This window comes from Raphanus sativus, chromosome 8 (assembly GCF_000801105.2).
Source record: "Raphanus sativus cultivar WK10039 chromosome 8, ASM80110v3, whole genome shotgun sequence".
Lineage (NCBI taxonomy): Eukaryota > Viridiplantae > Streptophyta > Magnoliopsida > Brassicales > Brassicaceae > Raphanus > Raphanus sativus.
The window spans coordinates 10508080-10527238 of NC_079518.1; the positions used below are offsets into that span (position 1 = coordinate 10508080).

The window sequence follows — 19159 nt, forward strand, 5'->3', positions numbered from 1 at the left end:
AACAAATAAAAAAAACTTAATATTGTGCGCAGATTATAGCTTTAGACGACTAGAATTAGTGTAGTTTCGTGAATTTTTTGTTTGTGACTAGAATTATAGCTTTAGACGACTACCAAGTATATGTCTCTCTCAAATCGTATGAAACCCAAATACCTTTAGTTTTAATATTGTGCGCAGATTATATATTGTTTCACACAGTCGCAAAAACTATATGATCACATCGAAATAGCTAATATATTAAGAAATTGATTTTAAGCACGTCCGTAAAGCCAGCAAGAAGAAACGATTTATCCATTTCTCCAGCATCATGCAAATAAATGTGTAGCTAGTGACGGTCTTAATGTAACTAACGCATTAAAAATATCATATACTCCCTCTGTCTCTTAAAGAGTGTCGTTGTAATATTTTTCACACAGATTAAGAAAGTTGTTGAAATATATGTAAATTGTAATTAATTATACCTCTTTGACCAATAGCATTTTAGATAAATAAAATTATTTATAAAATCAATGCAGTTTGCAATTAATTTTCAGCTGAAAGTTAGTATAATTTACATTGAAATTATAAAATAACACTCTTTGTGTAACAAGAAAATGAGCTTAGAGTGACACTTATTTATGAAACAGAGGGAGTAAAACATATGCTTTCTAATACAAGCTCCCATTTAGATACACAAACTTCAAGCTTTACAAGTCCCAATAAATTAGTTAGCAATTTGGTGATATATAAAATTAGTAGACTTGCATATCCTTGTGTATGAATACGCTCATAATATACAAATACAGATTTGTTACATGAATCTGTACGAATCATCAAATCATGCATTAAAATAACGATAAAGACACACATACATGTATGTGTATGTAACCAATTCAAGTGCAGGTGAAATACATATATAAAGAGACACCTAATAAATGATATGTAATTATGTATACAAGGATGGATGGAAAACGAGAGTTGTAACTGATTTTCATATGAGATTTTAAGGAAGCAGAAGGCTGAAAATGATACCTAACCCTGATGATAGATACTTTTGAAATCACTGAGTTGTTATAGTATATCCTAAGAAACTAATCCAACTCCAAGAAAATCAATGAAAGTAACATTTTTCTTCCCATTATCTCCCATGGATGGTCCATCTTCACTTGATGAGTTCTTCTTGTGATCTGGTTTACCTGCGTGTAATGCGTAATTGTGATGATCCACCAACACTTTAGACTTTCTTCTCTCAGTATAAATGTCTTTGTTCGAGATAGATGATGATCCAAACTGATCATCTTTACGTGCTGGAACAAAAGTGTAAGGCCAGAGACCGCGATTCTTATCATTTTGATACGTACATAGCCCAAACTGGAATCTATCTAGTCTTGTAAGACTAGAACTATGGCTCAAAATATTATGCCAACTTTGGTTTAACGTAGAAGTGGCCGTGGAAGAAGAGCTTTCACGTTTTCGTCTAGCCATGATGACATGGAAATGGTTCTTGACAGCGTTATCCGTCCTTCCAGGAAATAGTCGGGCAATGGATGCCCAACGATTCCCATGGAACCGATGAGCTTGAAGAAGTCTCTCTTCTTCTTCCTCGGTGAAAGGTTTCTTGGTGATGTTTGGATCAAGTTGATTGTACCATCTCAATCTACAGCTTTTCCCTATGAATCAATATCACTCAATTATTTTCAAAAACACTTAGATCTACTACAGTTTTTTTAATTAGAAATACATATATGAAAAAGATGAAGATATGAATATATAACCTGATCTTCCATAGAGATGTTGTGCTATGAAATTCCAGTTCTTGGGACCATATTGTTCCACGAGTTGCCGGAGATGGTCATCTTCTATAGGTCTCCAGTGACCTCTCTGAAAACTAATTTTCTTATTGTCAAGGCTGCTTCCTCTAGACATTTCCATGGATGCTATGTCTATCTCCACCTACATCAAACCGAGCAATTGTCGAAGAAAGAAGAATAAGGCAGACTAGTCTAAGGTGAAATGATAAAAATGATGAAAACTAAGACATAAATAAGAAAGAAAAATATAAAGGAATATAAAAGAGAGGGTTGGTCTTGGTTCTCTTCTCTAGGGTTATAGATGATAAGTCACTTTTATTCTTTTTACAAGACATCCTCTCCTTTTTCTATATAATATGCTTATTATACTCATCTCCAATGTATCTAATTTTCTTGAGAAATTATCTCTCTTATTATATTTCCAAAATATGTTTTATATTATTGCATTCCATCTTATTCCTCTGATTACAAAAACGGGATTTGTTTCGTATTTTCAAAGATACAAGTAGCTGTAAAAAGATTGTAAAAAAACAAATCACATGTATTATTAAAATTTTAAAAGTAAAAAGAATTATAACTTTTAAACTTTGAAGTTCTAGCATAATTTTTTCTTCTTATCTACAACTCATACATACATGCATACATAGATTTGAAACCGATTTAGATGTCACATGTTGAGTACCATCTTTAAAGACATATATTTGTTTTAGTATCTCACTTTGACCAAGTAAATGAGTATGGTCAAAACAGGGGGCACACAACCTTCTATAAATTCATACAGTATAGTTATTATATATACAGTTTTAAAAAGGTTCAGTAAGTTTTCCCGCTTTCATTGCCTCTCTATGTATGCTAAAACGTTTCTGAGATTACATGTTTCCATCTGGTATACTATTGCTAATTTGCTATCTGTATTTTGCTTATTGATAGTTTGAGATGTTACGATTACAGCATAATATATAAATAATTAAACACGATGTTCAGTTTCTCAATGTGGCATGATACGGTCTGAACCAAGTCTGAATTTTAGTGCCGCGTTGTGGATCCAAAGTTGAGCACCCGTGTAATTGTGAAATGTTTGAATCTGTAGAAACTGAAACTTCAGAGGCTCAGCTATGATAAGGTCACATGAATTCTGAGTCAAGATGATGTATTGATGTTACCAAGAGTCGCTTGTATTGGACGCCTTACTCTCCACATTGTCCATCGTCTCAGTCACATATATACTAAAAACATGTTGATGTGTATTATAACATCTCTCTTTATTTTCAGTGGCCGAGGAATATGCATATTAGATAAGAGACAGTATTCACAACTGAAATGATGATATTAATAGCATCAAGTTTACCACCTCTGTAACATTCATGTAATAATAGTTTAGTTGAAGACATTGAGCACCTGAGGTTCCAAACTCTGTTCCAGTGACCAGCAAACTATTGAAACAATTATTTTCTCGTACAAGTTGTCAAAGAGACCACCAGATGTTGTGATGAGAACATCACGTGAAACCAGACCGCATACACTGTTTGTTTTTTGTGTGTTGGATGTTAATATGAGGTGGCTTGGCTTAATAAACCGGTAAATCAGTTAAAATCCGTAACGGCATAATTGTAAGTCTGCGGTTTTTAGGTTTATTCGCGTCTTGTATTTTGGGTTCCAGTTAGTTTGGTTGGCCACAATCTCACCAAACCGAACCAAACAATCTGGTCCGATTCGGTTTGCTAAATTTTGATTTTTAAATAATTATCAAAAACTAACTGATATTTTTTTTTGTTTAATTGTCGATTTACATTTTCATAAAATTCAGAAATCGGTTAATTTTGGTTAGTTTGGTTTGGTTTTGTTCTAATTTATTTTTTTAAAGAATTATTTTGGAAAACCGAATTTAACCAACTACCGAACTGAACCACAACTGATTTTTTGCAAGACTTTACCGAACTGAACCGGTTCTGAACTGAAAACCAAAAATTTCGGTTTGGTTTGGGTCTGCAATTATGAATCCCAAGGGCTACATAGGCAGTTATACTTTGACAAATCATTACAAGTTGTACGAAAACAAGAGTATGTTTCGACAAGTTTCAGCCTGACACCACACATCTAGAAGAAGTAAACTAAAACAAAGACAGGCTCGTGAAAACGTGGTGAAAAGAAAAGATAACGAGACTCTCAGGAACCACTTCCATCCATGGAGTCTACACTCGCCGCTCTCTCAACGGCTTCGGCAATACCGACGGCCAGAACTACCGGTCCTTCATTGCCTCGCCACTTTTCCGGCGCCAGGCACCTCCACGTTGGCCGTCTCGGTGGCTCTCACGCCAGCCGACCAAACACCTCATCTTCGAATTCGCTTTGTTATTCCTCCGCGTTGAGAAGCTTGGGAGCTGCTGGTTCGCCGGTGAACGGGCGCCGTCTGCAGTGTTTGTCCAGCTCATCTCCGTCCTTCAGTGGTGGCGGTGCTGGATTCGGCGGTTATAGCGGCGGAAGAAGCGGTGGAGGCGGCGGAGGAGGATCGGATAGTGGTGATTCAAAGTCGAAGTTGGGTGCTGGAGCAGGTGATGGCGTCTCTGTTCCGTCTTCAGACATCATTGTTCTCAGTGTCGGAGTACGTTCTCTCTTAAATGATATTGATGATTTCAGATTCACTTACTGTTAATGTTCTAATGAAATGAAGGGGATGACATGTGGTGGTTGTTCAGCAAGCGTGAAGAAGATCCTGGAAAGCCAAGTACGCCCTTTCAGACCAAACTCGTGTGTTTTGTTATGGTCTTTAGAAATAATTTATAATTTTTTTTTATTTAGATTTTCTTGTCTTTTTGCATTATAGCCACAAGTTGCTTCTGCTAGTGTTAACCTCACCACAGAGACAGCTATAGTGTGGCCTGTACCTGAAGCCAGAAGTGTACCTGACTGGCAAAAGACTTTAGGGGAGACCCTTGCGAATCATCTCAGTAACTGTGGTTTTCAGTCTACTCCTCGAGGTGAGAGGGTGCAGTCTCTTGTTAATATTATCTAATACTTCTCGCGTTTCTTCTAGAAATAAGGTTCATTTGGAAATACAAAGATGACTGCATGATACAAAGATTAATACCATTGTTGAACTTTAGTAGAGAGTCCTGTGAATTGGTTTAGCCTCTGATTAATTTTATTTGGAAATAAGGGGCCTTTAGATTTAGTGTTTTAATAATGCTAATTAATTGGAAGTGAAAGCACAAGTCTCATCATCTTTTTTTTTGTCAATCTGGTGGATACCGGTTTGGTAGATGAAGTTCCTGAAGATATTGCTGGAGAATTTGCACCTTGACAGCAGGAAAAATTTCGCCAGCAGCATCACTAAAGATATAGTAATGTTCTGTGTGTGAAAATTGTTGAATTGTTGATTCGATCAGCTGATTAAGTATATGCTAACTTACATATCCTTTAACAGGTGATTAAGAGCAGCTGCTAGTGAGGAATGGATTGTAGACATAGGTTTCTGGTTCTTGTGGCACCGTTTATGAAGAATTTGTTGTCAGTATCATTTGTGATATATAAGGCCATGTATTTATCTTATGTTTTCCACTGAATTCATTCCTTCTCTGGACCAGACATCATAATCTTGTTCTAACTAGGTTAATTGAATTTGAGTATTTTTTAAATAAAAAAAAAAAGTTTGTATAGTTTGGTAAAGAAGCCAAACTTTTTGAGATGTAAAATAGTGAGGTCAAAAGTTTGGGGTGAAATAGGACGGAAGATATTAGTATAGGGTGGAAATAGTGCCAAGTATATAAACTGTTTGTAACAAACTGCCAACCCTTAACATAGAGCACTCCCTACTCTTGTGCTCTGCACTACTAACCAAAAAGATGCTACTGAAAAAACTAAGCATGGCGTTAACGTTATGCTATATAAACAAATCTATCGCCAGACCAAAACATACACGACATAGATTTCATTACAAACCGTTGAAACAAAGAAAAGATGGGAAGTGGAATGATAACTGTAATGGTTGTAGCAATAGCTTTCTTCATGATAGGTTCCGACAATGTCAACATGGCGACAGCTCAGTTGTGTGGAGCTAACCTGTCGGGACTGTTGAATGAGTGTCAACGTTACGTTAGCAACGCCGGACCAAATTCTCCGCCGCCGTCTCGGTCTTGTTGTGCTCTGATCCCTCCTGTCGATGTACCGTGTGCTTGCCGCTACGTGTCCAGGGATGTTATGAACTTTATTGATATGGACAAAGTGATTTACATTGCTCGTTTTTGTGGCAAGAAGATTCGTTCTGGCTATAAATGTGGAAGTAAGTACCACTTTTATTATGCGTTTTCTCAACAAAAAAAAAGTACCATTTTTATATTTATGTTTACTATTTGAACCAAATTTATTAACACACGATATAAATCTTATGATTCGTTTCTTATTTGTAACCGTATGTCATCATTTGGATTTGAATCTATTAGGTTACACCATTTCGGCGGCTTAGTTAAAGAGAAGGATATATGCCAACAGAACTTGAGTTGCTATACAAAATTTTAATAAGATGTATTTATGTTTTAGTAATGACGATGATGATTATGATGTCAGGATTTGGGTCTTGTAATAAGTTTATGTAAATCAAAATGGAGGTCGTGGTTGGAAGGTAATAGGATGGTCATAGTTTGTGAGCATTCAACCAGATAATTACAGTGGGCTTATGTTTTTGATTCATACGGAAAACTAAAAACAAAGGTCTGATTATAACTCATTCCCTACAAGTATTCCAGTTACAATTACTTCGAGTTTTGTTCGATCAGTTACCATCGAAGTCCCAAAATAGGGTTAAATGGCCTGTGGTAGCCCTGGCCATTCAGTTCTTGGTTCCGGTTTAGTTCTTCAATTTTAGAAGTTTAGGATATGTTTGGATATTTAGAAAATTTGTTTCAGTTTGGTTTTTTGGTTCTCGGTTTGACTCGGATAATAAAATTAGGAGCCGATTAATATCCGAGATAATTTTGATACTATTCGGTTCCAGTTTGTTTTCGATTAATTCAAGTTAAAAGATTAAAAACTGAATTTTTAGATTAAATGTCATATTTTTAGATTTTCAAATAAAAACGAATTATTCGAATAATTCTAATTTTTGCATAAAAATATTATGACAATTTAGGTTTTTAATATTTCAATTTATAAATAATATTTTATTTATTTGATTATTTTGTAATTAAATATAGTTAATGTTTATAAATATATAAATTATATTATAGAAATTGGAATATCTATCTAGTTGGTTCATTTCAGTTCGATTTCTTTTTTTTTTTAATTCGAAATATATAAAATTCGTTTGGATAATTAATAGAATCCAAACCAATTCCTTTTTGTTTGGTTCGGTTTGGTATTTCGGTTATGGAGCCTAACTCTCGTGGCTTGATCCTTGAGAAACTTTTGTATGTGGATTCCAAACCAAATCAAACCAAACCAAACCAGATGTATCTTAGACACGTTACACTTTCATGCTGACGCTAAGCGCAAGATCAACCACTCCACTATATAAGTTGGAACCTCATTCAGAAACTGCCACGAAACATTCCCACCAACAACAACAACACAACGCACCACAACTTGTTATGATTATATGAAAATTAAGCAAAGATAACATTAAAATAGAGCACTCCCTCCCCTTCTGCTCTCCACTACTAACTAAAAATGTGTTTGCTAAAAACTAATCAGAGCATTAACGTTATGCTATATATACAAATCTATCGTCAGACCAAACATGCACAATATAGATTTCATTACAAACCGTTGACAAAGAGAAACAACGACACAAAAAGATGGCAACTGGAAGAATAATTATCATGGTTGTAGCAATAGCTTTGTTCATGATCGGTTCCGACAATGTCAACGTGGCAACAGCTCAGTTCTGTGGAGCTAACGTGTCGGGGCTGATGAATGAGTGTCAACGCTACGTCAGCAACGCCGGACCAAATTCTCCGCCGCCGTCTCGGTCATGTTGTGCTCTAATCCGTCCTATCGACGTACCTTGTGCTTGCCGCTACGTTTCAAGGGATGTTACTAACTATATTGATATGGACAAAGTTGTTTACGTTGCTCGTTCTTGCGGCAAGAAGATTCCATCTGGTTATAAATGTGGAAGTAAGTACCCTTTTTATCTTTCTTTAATATCTTATTATTTCGTTTTGTATTTGCAAGCATATAACATTTTTGGATTTGTATCTATTAGGTTACACCATTCCGGCGCGGCTTAGTTGAAGAGGAAGGATATGTACCAACAGAACCTGGATTTGCTATAAGAACATGATATGATGTATTAATGTTTGAATAATGATTATGATGTGAGGATTTGTGTCGTGTAATAAGTTTATGTAAATCAAAATGGAGGTCATGGTCAGAAGATAATAAGACGGTAATAATTTGTGAGCATTAAAATCAGATAATTATAATGTGTTTAGGTTTTTGATTGAAAACTAAAAATAAAGTCTGAACTATATATATAATATAACTCATTTCCTACATCTATTCCAGTTAGTACTACTTAACTTTTAATCTGATCAGTTTGCTGCTTAACTTCAATCTAAACTTTCAAAACGGCAACACTAATTAGTATTTACTATATATATTCTAGATTTTAAGGAACGTTTTATTAGGCTTTAATTTCTCAACCAGAATTTATAATCCAACAACTAATTTTATTCTATCATCTTTAGGCTAACATAATGCAGTACATCTGTTCCAGATAAAAAAGAAACACTATAGTACATATTATGAATTACTTTATTACTTTATGACTGAAAAAGTAAATATAAACGATGAACTCAAGCCCACAGGTTAAATTTGACGACGGATTAATAACAAAACCACTAGCTCCCACGATTATAACAATACTTGCGGCTTCTTCAGCCTATGGTTTACGTTATGTACCACTTTCTCGGTCCTCAGTTCTCACCTTTATAAACGCAACGCTCCACGAAAGCCTCCAAACACATTAATATTTCAGAGCTAAAGATAATATACAATTTTAAAACTTAAAAGAGATATATAAAAAAGATGAACGCCGGAAAGAAAGCTTCGTGGACGGTGGCGACTGTGATCGCAGTGGTGGAAGTGCTCAAGGACCAAGGCGTTGCTCGCTGGAACTACCCTCTCCGTTTACTCCACAAAAACGCAGTGGCTCACGTCCGTACCATCATTATCCCATCTCGCTCCTCTCCTCCTCCTCCTCCTGCGTCTTCTTCTTCGTCGGCTGATGTAATCAGATCCAAACAGCACAGGACCAAGTCCTTTGAGAAAGCTATGGGGCTTAGCTGCTTTGGTCCCACCACCGTTAGATTTTAAATCTTCTAATTCCTATTGTATTCTTGTATTCATGTTCCTATTCGAATGTGCGTCACTATATGACTTTTTTAGCCACACAAGCATAACTAGGCCCACCACAGCTTCAACTTGGAACCATTGTTAACATTCATAAGTTTCAAATAAATTATATCAATTTTTGAAAGTAATTTGCCGATGAGTTGGTCTATCGGTTAAAATCTTATTTTGTTTAGTAGAATCTGTGAACAGAAACAAACGGAGCGTTAAGCTCAATAAAAAAAGGTTATATCTCGATTTATGATACACCACAAAGAATCTTAACTTTGCCACCACATGTTTACATATGTGTACAACCGACCGAGCAGATGCTCACAATTGCTCTTACATCAGGGAAAACAATTTTATATTTTCTTTGCTATGATACCTTTTTACAAAAGCAAATTTGATCCTATAGCACAAAAAAATATACTTAACCAGATGTACATAACAATTTCATGGATAGAATACATCATAGAGCTAATTAGCTCAATATCAAAATTTCGAGATGTATATACATTATGTAATAATTTGCCAATTTGCCCTTTTATGTACACACATCATTAGTGGTATTTTTGTTTTCTTTATATACACACATCAGTTGCTTTCAGTTTTGTTAAAACAATTATTCAGTTTTCAATTTTTTTTATTAAAAACATAAATGTTACATAGCATATTTTTGAAAATTCTGAAACAAACATATACTTTTACAAATTTTTTATCATATTCTATAAATCAGATTTAAAATATATATTCTATAAACTATATGCAGATTTATATAGTCTAGTTTAATTTAATTTTATGTAAGACGCAATTATGTTGTTTTAATTTTTATTATATTTAAGAAATTTAAGAAATAAAAATATAAATGTAATTATATTCTCTCTCATCAGTTTTTCACAGCTATGCATATGGTTACTTTCTTATTTTTCCAACCACTATGTATATTTGGCTAGAACACACATTTACAAAACCATAATTATTTTCCAAAAATAAATCTCGTTATGTAGAAATTTATGTAAATAGCCGGGTTTATTCATAAAGTCTAAAGATATTGAACAGACAAAACTCAAGCAGTAGACGCGGTTTGTTGTGTGGTGGGGACAAGCTGAGGGACTTTTAATGGTGTACACAGATATCACTATAGAATTGTTCACCAATCTCTTACAACCATTTTAGTCAAAAACATTTTGCCAAGTTTTTAAGCTTCACTATACCAAAACACCACACCACGCGGATAAGTCAACAACTATCCCTAACACATCCAAATCATAATCAATACAATTTAATTTTACACTGACTTCGTGAGGAATATGCTTGTTTTTCAAAAAAAATTTCTTTACCAAAATATTTAATGATGAGACCTTTATTTTGAACTTTTGAAATTTATTTCCTTTTGTTAATCGATTATTTTTTGTTACTTGGCTTTTTTTCTATTCCGAAACGTGTATTTTAAAATTACTACACAAAAGGAAATAAATTATCTCGTGAAATTAAGATGATATAAGCCTTTTTCTGCAAAAAGAAAAGAAATTAAGATGATATACTTTTCAAAAAAAAAAAATGATATATACAGCCAACCTACTTTTGTTGACTAAACTTGATTCTAAAGAAAGAAAGAAAGCAAAAGAGAAAACAAAGACGAAGACTCTCATCGTCTCTTCTCTTTTCCCCTCTCTCTCTAGCTTATTGATGATCTTGAAGCAAGAATCATGAGCATCCTTCACAGGTTTCTGTCGAAGGATATGACCAACATCACGGACACGGACTGTTTGGTTTGCAAAGAAGAACTCGCAACTTTAGGAGTTTGTGGACCCATTTGTTCTAAAGACTGTCTTTCCATCTGCGAGAACTACCTAGATACAGATCTTTCTCCACCTCCAGTGATCCACCACTACATAGACGAAAACGTGAAAAGGATCTTGATCATCTCAACTTCCTCCATCATCACAACTCTGTTTCTCCTTACTCTACTCGTTCTCTGTTTCAAATGGTACAACAGGAGGAGAAGATCGATAGCTATATCAAGAAGATGGAGCATGGAGGAAGCTAGAAACTGGGACTTTGATGGACCGTCACCGGTTATTGTTGATCATCCGGTTTGGCATATAAGAACCATCGGTTTGAATCCAACGGTTATAAGCTCGATCAAAGTTTGTAAGTATAGCAAACAAGATGGTGTGGTGGAAGGTACAGATTGTTCGGTTTGTTTAAGCGAGTTCGAAGAAGAAGAGACGCTTAGATTGTTACCAAAGTGTAGACATGCTTTTCATGTTCCTTGTATTGATACTTGGCTTAGATCACATACCAATTGCCCGGTCTGTCGTGCTCCCGTTGTCGCGGTAAGTGATGATGATAGTGGTGACGATGTTGAGGAGGTCCTTGTGAGGATACCGGAGGAGGAAAGTGGAGAACTCAATGAAGAAACCGAGAGAGGTGATGAGGAAGAAGCTGAAGAGTTTTTTAGTATTGTTGTTAGTGATGAAGAAGAAGAAGATAAGTCGTTGCAGCTAGTGAGGAGGTCAGTGTCTTTTAGCTCGATATCGGGTTTAAGGGTAAGTGAAGTTGTTGCTGCTGGTAGAGGAAAAGAGAAGTTGAAGAGAGGCAATTCTGGATCTTCTGTTGTTGGGAGGTCAACTTTCTTGAAGAGGTCTATCTCTTACAATGGTAAGTAGTAAGAGCTCTATATAGGCTTCTTGAAGACATCTACAAATGTAGTATATTCTTTTTTGAAAGAAAATCAAAATAAGAAAAATAAGGTAGATTATATGTATTTAAGGTGATATAAAGAGGATGATCCTACTGCATATTGTTTATCAAAGCTGCTACGCTTGTCAAGTTAAAAGAGTTCTCACAGCTTATACTTTGCTTTAGATACAACAGGTTGTAAGTTGATAAGTATTAATATATATACCAAAGGTTTCATTTTGAATGCTACTCTTTTTGGCGTTCTTGAACAACTGATCTTGATTTTTAAAAGTAAACTACATATTCAGTTGTGTTTTCTTTGTTAGAGAATGAGAACTCTTTATAAACATTTGTACTCAGCTAAGTTAACTATTTTGTTAACAAAATAGTCTCTCTTTTTTTTTGTGCACTATCAAAATAGTTTCTAAATCAGATAAATTTGAATTAATCAACTCTTCAGGGTGTTCACCAAACTGAATCCACTTAAGTTGATGTATGGAGTTAGGTGACAAAAAGACAATTTCTTCTGGAACTTGAAACTATCCTAAACATCAAAAATGTTCACCCTTTACTCAAAAGATAAAAATATAGAAAGAAATATATAGACCCTGAACTTCATTTAAAGTAGAAACAGCTCTACTCATGTGAAATTGAGGATAATTTTGTCATCTGCTTACAATGTTTTCTTTCTCTCTATAACCGTCAGGCTGTTTTTACATATAAAATGGCACACACCAACCAAGACTTATAAACAGAGAAATGTTAAGCTGATATTTTTTAAATAAAAATCTTGGAAACTCTCTCAACCTTTTAAACTCATAATCTGGAAACACAAAAAAAAAACTGGTCTTCTTGTACACCCATCAGATCACTATCACATAGAACTCTTAGTAAATTACCATTTGCTTAATTCAAATTATGAATCCTTGACAATAGCAAATTTCCTTAAAATTATTATTTTTTACACTGTTTTGTATAATGCATTTAAAGGTCTCAAAGGCTCCAAGTACAAACAGCCTCATATCCGAGGATTAGTACTTGAGGATAAAAAGAAAAATAAAAAAAGACAAAAAGATATCAGTAGACACCTTTTGTTGATCAAAACCCATAAAATGCCTTCTTAGGGAGGCTACATCTGAGCTTCAGCGACGCGTCGCGCATGGAACCCGGTGATATTTCCTTGGGCAATGTATAATTGATAGGGATGAAAGAAATCTGGATATCCGAGAAATTTGATATCGGATCCAGATCCATGGATTCGATATTCAGATTCTAATCCGTAAAATCTAGATATCTGAATTTTAGATATCTATTTAGAAATTATGCTATTTGTGGATATTCAATTTGGATCCATAAAAGTATTTTTAAAATATTTTTTTAAATACTATTTTTTAAAAAAATAATGCATAAATTAGATATTCATATAAGATTTATAAATTATATATGTATAATATTATTAAAATTAAAATATAATATTATAAAACTAATTTACGTATACATACTAACATTTCAGATATATTTACTAACAGAATTAAAATATAGTATATTGTAAAATCTGTATTTGGATATCCAAACTTAAAAATCAAGATATTAAGATCAAAAGTTTTACCATTCAGTTCTAAATCAAGATATCCCAAATCTATACTAATAAAGTTGGTTTTTTTTATCTCCTTGGGGGGGGGGGGGGGAATGCCATGTGACATTCTCCATTTAATAATTAAAATCTTTTCTCAACTTTACTTAATGTATTTTGGTGTTAATTGTGATTATGTGTTAGTTTATATCTTGATCTTTTTTTAGATTTCATAACTCTTATGTTACATATTTTTTATATACTTTAAACTACTTTTTAATATTTTGTATGTCAAATAAAAATACAAAAATGGAAACTAAAGTTAAATATTTTCAAAAAAATTTAAACACAAAATAGATACATATCCAAACTATTACTTTTATGTTTGAAAACATTTAAAAACATTAAATTTAGTTTTTATATATTTATTTTCATAGCTAATATATTATTATATAATAAAACTAATTCATTTACTAAACCGCGGTTCACCCACGGTTGATCCAATGATCCAGAGACCCGGTAAATCGTCCGGTTCAATGTCTGGGTCGAGTGTCAAAACACTGGTTTATAGGGGTTTTTGTATTTGATGTTGACGATGGAGAATGAAGCCTCTACGATTCTCCTTCTTTAACGCAATCGACGTAACCGTCATATAATCAATCTAGAAATTTCACTCATCTCACTCTAATAATGTTTAGTAATTGATGGCGATTCAAGTCCAAAAGACTAACATTTAGTCTATTGGTATTGACACATAAACTCTATGGTATCTTTCCATGTTACACTGTGCAAGGAAACCAATAACTTCCCTGATGCATGCTATCCATGTTTACATTTTAAAAACCGTGAACATGAATAATATACTCTTAAAACTTAACTAAAAAAAGAATCATTACTTCCAATCTAAAAAAATTAAAAATGTTGTCTGGTTGCTAAAATTATTTAAAATTGATGTAAACCACACACCACCCTCACCATTAATTATTTACACCACACTAACCATTTACTGTCAAGACCATTACTAAATGCAACAAGTCAGCAAGCCGGAATGTCACAGATAGTTAGAAATTGTCTTTCTCATGATCGTTATAGATGCTAACATCTCATTTACTAATTAACAAATTGACTTTTTACTAGGAAGATTTGGTGAAATTGTTCAATTCCGGTTAAAATAGAAGTTGTCCATTAAATAGAGGAGTTTAGGAACCATTTATAGTTTTTAGATAAAAAACATATTTAGATTCATATTAAGATTCATTGATATTCTAAATAAGGGTGGACAAACAAGAATTTTGTTATGAACACACACAAAATCTTCCATTATAACAAAAACTAATATAGAAAATAATTTCATGTTTTTTATTTTAAGATACATTTTTTGAGAGACCTTAAAACCAAAGTAACACATACAATTCGCACCTCTATATTTTAAAAGTCAACATGGTAATTTTAAAAATATATATTAGATACTCACCAATTATTTTACCAAAAATTGACACTTCACCCTTATTTTTTATAAAATTTATAAAATTTGAAACGTATTCCATCTTTCTATTATTTGAACCAAATATATTAGTAAAAGTTTTATAGTTCATATATAGTTATTTTAATAATTAATATTATAAGTATGTTCTCTATATAAAACATCAACTTTGTTTTATGTTTAAATTCCAGCTAAATTAATTTTGTTATGACTATCGGTTCTTTATTCTATTTTTATTAAATTGATTAGTAACAATCACTTATGCTATTACACTTTGAACTAAACAACTTCAAATAAAGTAATGCACTACGGTCACTAACCACTATAAAAAAAATCAGAAAGGATCATTTTTAATATATTTTTATTTCATATTTAACATATTTTATTTGTTATGACCATATAATAATTTATAAATTTATGTAAAAGTATAACATACGAATTCGGCGCGTAGCGCCGGAAAATCACTAGTATATTATATTTTTTGGAGTAGATCCGGAACGAAATTTGAATTGGATTGGATTTCGGATAATAAGTGTCAGCCTTAATGATTGGATACGCTGACCCTCTGTGACACTACGTGCAAGAACATATGAGCTATAACATTGTTCCCTACTAGCGTATGATCCAAGCTCTCCATTCTTTGAGGCAAGAGAGTGCCCTTTCAACACCACCAGGAGCGGTGTGGGGGCGGTGAAGAGAGTGGCCCTTTCAAAAATTTAATTATATCCTTAATTAATTCTCCGTTAAAAGGGGTAAAAAATGTTTTTATAATTACTGCAAAAGGAATTTAATGAGTGGGGTCCACAAACTGAAACGACACGAAAACTTTGGTTTCTCCGTCTTTGTTGGAGAAATGCATTCACGTCCACTTCTTTTACAGAACAAAAAAAAGAAAGAAAAAAAAATCAAAATTTTAAATGTTAGAAGATCTCTTCTTCTTCTGTCACTCAGATGAATGCTCTTTGTCCCTTGTTGTCGCATATTCGAAATCCCCAACTTTCCTTTCATGGCATCCTCCTCTCCCACTCACCCCTTCTTCTATCTCTCCCATGATCCTTCTTCTTCCACCTCTCTCCTTCATCTTCAAACCCAAATAACGGTATGTGTCATGTCAAGTATCTCCATTTTCTCTTTATCCGTCGGAATTTGATCGTGGGTTTTGTCGTATTTCGATTCAGATCTCAGGTTCTAAGGACTTTGAGAAGACCCGTTTGAGAATTCCCGTTTCTTTCAGGTATATCTCTCAGATTTAACGACTTTTCAGTTTAGAATAATATTAAATCTAACAATATTTTTGTTTTTTTTTTGATGCATTTCGTTAGTAGATTTGTTTTGTGATGTTTCAAAATGGTCTGTGGAGATGTAACTGTTATATTCAAGTCCTGACAGTACTGTTTGGTTCTTTTTATGGTTTTTACAGGAAAAAAGCTGCCAACTTGCAAATGATGGCATCAGGGAAGACACCTGGACTGACTCAGGAAGCTACAATTGACAGAGAAGATAACGCTGACGTGTTCGACGACATGAAACAGCGGTTCCTCGCCTTTAAGAAGCAAAAGTACATGTAAGTGTCAAACAGAGAACCTTATTTCTTAAGTCTTTTTGCTTCTTAATATATATATGGTTTATGGAGGATTTGGTTGGCAGGGATAACTTGGAACATTTCAAAAAACTGGCAGATGCTCAAGCTCCAAAGGTAGCTTTAAAAAGTTTATTTATTGTTTGTTGATGATGGTTGGCTTGAGATTAGATTATCTTGTTGTGGAGGAAGGGAATGGTTGCTAACACTTGAAAGCAACAGTTTCTGGTGATTGCTTGTGCAGACTCTAGGGTTTGTCCTTCAGCCATACTGGGATTCCAACCTGGTGATGCATTCACTGTTCGTAACATTGCAAACTTAGTTCCCTCATATGAGGTACACAATCTAGTGCATGTCTTTTTGTTTTACGGGCTAGTACATATTTTGATATAATTGCAATTTGTCTGTTGTAGTCTGGACCTACTGAAACAAAAGCTGCTCTGGAGTTCTCTGTGAATACTCTTAAGGTAAGCATCTCATCTCTTCAATAATATTAAGATACATACACCCTTTCTAATAAAACATATGTTTGAAAACAAATCTCTGTTTCAACTTGTTATAAGTAAGAGCATTTGTTTTTAAGAAACCTTCTATAGATTAGAATCTTAACAAATTTCAGTTGTCCACTGTTTAGACTGTTCAGGGTTCTGTTCCTTTCATGAAATTAGCTCTCTAAAGATTTAGAGTTTTTGATTCACTTGTGGGATTGATCTATTAAAATTGTATAGGTGGAGAACATCTTAATTATTGGTCATAGCCGGTGTGGAGGAATTCAAGCTTTGATGGGTATGCAAGACGAAGGAGATCCCAGGTTTCTTTTTAATCACCTCTTTTAATCAAAACTATCCAGGGAAAAAACATTTTATTAATTTTTGATCTTCACCTTATTGTATTTTCCTATAAACAGAAGTTTCATACATAACTGGGTGATTGTGGGAAAAAAGGCAAAGGAAAGCACAAAAGCTGTTGCTTCAAACCTCAATTTTGATCATCAGTGCCAACATTGTGAAAAGGTGATGTCTTTTTAATAAATCAGTGGAACTTTATGATAATCATGTAACTTATATATATAATGTATAAGAGTGCAGGCGTCGATAAATCATTCATTAGAAAGGCTGCTTGGTTATCCTTGGATAGAAGAGAAAGTGCGGAAAGGATTACTGTCTCTCCATGGTGGATACTATGATTTTGTAAACTGTACATTTGAGAAATGGACTGTAGATTATGGTGAAAGCAGAGGCAAGAAAGAAGGCAGTGGGATTGCTGTTAAAAACCGGTCTGTTTGGTGATGATGACTTATGACCATCTCCTAGGACTGTCTTTCATAATTTTGAGACTCCATTTTCTTGGAATGAGATCAAGCTTACGTGTTTTATTTGTTGCAGCTGTGTGTTGAAACTTTGGGTGATTCCTACAGAGACTCACGTTTGTTTCTTCTTTTGATTTTCTTGATATAATCATCTTTGTCCACTGTAGTGGGGATAAGATGCTTACAGTCAGTACTCAATACATTTGCCACTCATTTATAATTTTATTGTATGGTTGGATATACAGTCAATACTCATCGCTCCTAAAGCCACCAATACAGCATATATTAAGTTAGCTTAGGTTGATATTTAATATATACTAGATCTTGACCCGCCCTTTTAAAGGGCGGGTATGTTTTCTTCGACAAATTTATTTTTGTAACAAATGTGTTTCAACATAAAATGTATATCAAGTCTCTTAATGATTTTTGTTAGGAGTTATTTTTTTTTAGATTTATGTTCGTTTTCATCTATAAAAATGTTAGTATTGTGAAATAATATTTTTTATTGGAAACTACATTAAGAAATTAAAGTTAAAATTATTTTCAGTAAAAGTAATTTGTACAATTACTTGTAAAATTATACAAAAGTCTAAATAAATTGTAATATTATTTAGATTAATAATGGCTATTGATATGATCCACTGTATTCATAATCAGGCTTTTAAATGAACTAGGGTCGGCCCGCCCTACGGGCGGGATGTTAATTCAAAAATAATTGAAATAGTTAGAGTAAATATTTAATATAATCTTTTACTAACTTAAAATATAAATATTAGTTTAATTCTGTATTTGTTTTTATTTTTTGAAGTCTAAATAAACTCTGTTATCTTGATAATTAGATATGTGTTCTTTACTCCGGGTGATTCTACACTAAATTTAAAAACTGCTAAATTCCCATTGAATTTATTGTTGACATTTAAATATTTATAATATAATACAAATGATTACAAAGAGATACGGAAGATATATTTGCATTATATATATATTGTTTATAGTAAAAAATATACCATATAAAACTAAACTAATTATTTAGATTTTGAATTTAATAGGTGCATTGTATTTTTAATAACAATTATAGTTTACTGGAAAGTTTATACTATTTGAATTTTTATTAAATATTGTTCATATTTTACCTTAATTCTAAGTTATGAGGTAAATAATTCAAGTTATGTGGTAAATAATAATTTACCTTAGTTCAAATTATTTAGCTCAGCAATTGTTAAATGCTTAACAAACCTTGGTAGTAAATATAATAGTAAAGGACCTAGCAACCAAATAGAATTGAGAATGTGTTGTTCAACCAACCTTAGTAGTAAATATAATAGTATTGATAGAGTTGAGAACGTGTTGTTCAGCTCAGAAAGAGTTACTGGTACAAATTTTCGTACAAAGTTGTAGAGTTGCTACCATC

General features: G+C 33.4%; 7 protein-coding genes across 9 annotated transcripts; 6 read left to right on the forward strand and 1 right to left on the reverse strand.

Annotated features, from left to right (window-relative positions):
- Window positions 1-954: 954 nt before the first annotated feature.
- Window positions 955-2044, reverse strand: LOC108830156 (transcription factor MYB54-like). The gene is made up of 2 exons (XM_018603756.2): window positions 1755-2044; window positions 955-1649 (listed from the first exon to the last, which is right to left on the reverse strand). The coding sequence occupies exons 1-2, from the start codon at window positions 1909-1911 to the stop codon at window positions 1063-1065; spliced, it is 744 nt and encodes a 247-aa protein (XP_018459258.2). The 5' UTR covers window positions 1912-2044; the 3' UTR covers window positions 955-1062.
- Window positions 2045-3838: 1794 nt separating this feature from the next.
- On the forward strand, window positions 3839-5446 carry LOC108830138 (copper-transporting ATPase PAA1, chloroplastic). 3 transcript variants are annotated; one of them, XR_001946144.2, is made up of 5 exons: window positions 3839-4392; window positions 4462-4515; window positions 4615-4768; window positions 5051-5141; window positions 5215-5446. XR_001946144.2 is itself a non-coding variant. In XM_018603740.2 (5 exons), exons 1-4 carry the CDS (start codon window positions 3976-3978, stop codon window positions 5089-5091), a joined length of 666 nt encoding a protein of 221 aa, XP_018459242.2. In that variant the 5' UTR covers window positions 3840-3975; the 3' UTR covers window positions 5092-5131; window positions 5215-5446. The 3 variants fall into 3 exon arrangements, 2 of the variants coding, with proteins under 2 accessions (XP_056847767.1, XP_018459242.2); XM_018603740.2 differs by having other exon boundaries at window positions 3840-4392; window positions 5051-5131; XM_056991787.1 differs by lacking the exon at window positions 5051-5141.
- A 162-nt stretch (window positions 5447-5608) lies between these two features.
- Window positions 5609-6436, forward strand: LOC108821678 (uncharacterized). The gene is made up of 2 exons (XM_018594669.2): window positions 5609-6069; window positions 6230-6436. Exons 1-2 carry the CDS (start codon window positions 5748-5750, stop codon window positions 6250-6252), a joined length of 345 nt encoding a protein of 114 aa, XP_018450171.1. The 5' UTR covers window positions 5609-5747; the 3' UTR covers window positions 6253-6436.
- Window positions 6437-7459: 1023 nt separating this feature from the next.
- Window positions 7460-8279, forward strand: LOC108830147 (uncharacterized). Its single transcript, XM_018603748.2, has 2 exons — window positions 7460-7901; window positions 7990-8279. Exons 1-2 carry the CDS (start codon window positions 7580-7582, stop codon window positions 8016-8018), a joined length of 351 nt encoding a protein of 116 aa, XP_018459250.2. The 5' UTR covers window positions 7460-7579; the 3' UTR covers window positions 8019-8279.
- A 348-nt stretch (window positions 8280-8627) lies between these two features.
- Window positions 8628-9161, forward strand: LOC108821824 (uncharacterized). The gene has a single exon (XM_018594817.2). The coding sequence runs from the start codon at window positions 8814-8816 to the stop codon at window positions 9099-9101; it is 288 nt and encodes a 95-aa protein (XP_018450319.1). The 5' UTR covers window positions 8628-8813; the 3' UTR covers window positions 9102-9161.
- Window positions 9162-10700: 1539 nt separating this feature from the next.
- Window positions 10701-12048, forward strand: LOC108834434 (RING-H2 finger protein ATL54). The gene has a single exon (XM_018607770.2). The coding sequence runs from the start codon at window positions 10829-10831 to the stop codon at window positions 11789-11791; it is 963 nt and encodes a 320-aa protein (XP_018463272.2). The 5' UTR covers window positions 10701-10828; the 3' UTR covers window positions 11792-12048.
- Window positions 12049-15739: 3691 nt separating this feature from the next.
- LOC108832838 (beta carbonic anhydrase 5, chloroplastic) lies at window positions 15740-17997 on the forward strand. The gene is made up of 9 exons (XM_018606290.2): window positions 15740-15959; window positions 16039-16094; window positions 16281-16424; window positions 16508-16556; window positions 16662-16775; window positions 16853-16906; window positions 17168-17250; window positions 17347-17452; window positions 17528-17997. The coding sequence occupies exons 1-9, from the start codon at window positions 15816-15818 to the stop codon at window positions 17726-17728; spliced, it is 951 nt and encodes a 316-aa protein (XP_018461792.2). The 5' UTR covers window positions 15740-15815; the 3' UTR covers window positions 17729-17997.
- The last annotated feature ends 1162 nt before the right edge of the window (window positions 17998-19159 follow it).

Coding starts and splice junctions, on each gene's coding strand:
- LOC108834434 (XM_018607770.2), top strand. CDS start 10,829: ATGAGCATCCTTCACAGGTTTCTGTCGAAGGATATGACCAACATCACG.
- LOC108821824 (XM_018594817.2), top strand. CDS start 8,814: ATGAACGCCGGAAAGAAAGCTTCGTGGACGGTGGCGACTGTGATCGCA.
- LOC108832838 (XM_018606290.2), top strand. CDS start 15,816: ATGCTCTTTGTCCCTTGTTGTCGCATATTCGAAATCCCCAACTTTCCT. Junction 16,776..16,852: donor ACTTAGTTCCCTCATATGAG/GTACACAATCTA, acceptor TGTCTGTTGTAG/TCTGGACCTACTGAAACAAA. Junction 17,453..17,527: donor AGTGCCAACATTGTGAAAAG/GTGATGTCTTTT, acceptor ATAAGAGTGCAG/GCGTCGATAAATCATTCATT.
- LOC108830138 (XM_018603740.2), top strand. CDS start 3,976: ATGGAGTCTACACTCGCCGCTCTCTCAACGGCTTCGGCAATACCGACG. Junction 4,393..4,461: donor TCATTGTTCTCAGTGTCGGA/GTACGTTCTCTC, acceptor AATGAAATGAAG/GGGATGACATGTGGTGGTTG. Junction 4,516..4,614: donor AGAAGATCCTGGAAAGCCAA/GTACGCCCTTTC, acceptor TTTGCATTATAG/CCACAAGTTGCTTCTGCTAG.
- LOC108821678 (XM_018594669.2), top strand. CDS start 5,748: ATGGGAAGTGGAATGATAACTGTAATGGTTGTAGCAATAGCTTTCTTC. Junction 6,070..6,229: donor TTCTGGCTATAAATGTGGAA/GTAAGTACCACT, acceptor TGAATCTATTAG/GTTACACCATTTCGGCGGCT.
- LOC108830156 (XM_018603756.2), bottom strand. CDS start 1,911: ATGGAAATGTCTAGAGGAAGCAGCCTTGACAATAAGAAAATTAGTTTT. Junction 1,650..1,754: donor ACATCTCTATGGAAGATCAG/GTTATATATTCA, acceptor ATTGATTCATAG/GGAAAAGCTGTAGATTGAGA.
- LOC108830147 (XM_018603748.2), top strand. CDS start 7,580: ATGGCAACTGGAAGAATAATTATCATGGTTGTAGCAATAGCTTTGTTC. Junction 7,902..7,989: donor ATCTGGTTATAAATGTGGAA/GTAAGTACCCTT, acceptor TGTATCTATTAG/GTTACACCATTCCGGCGCGG.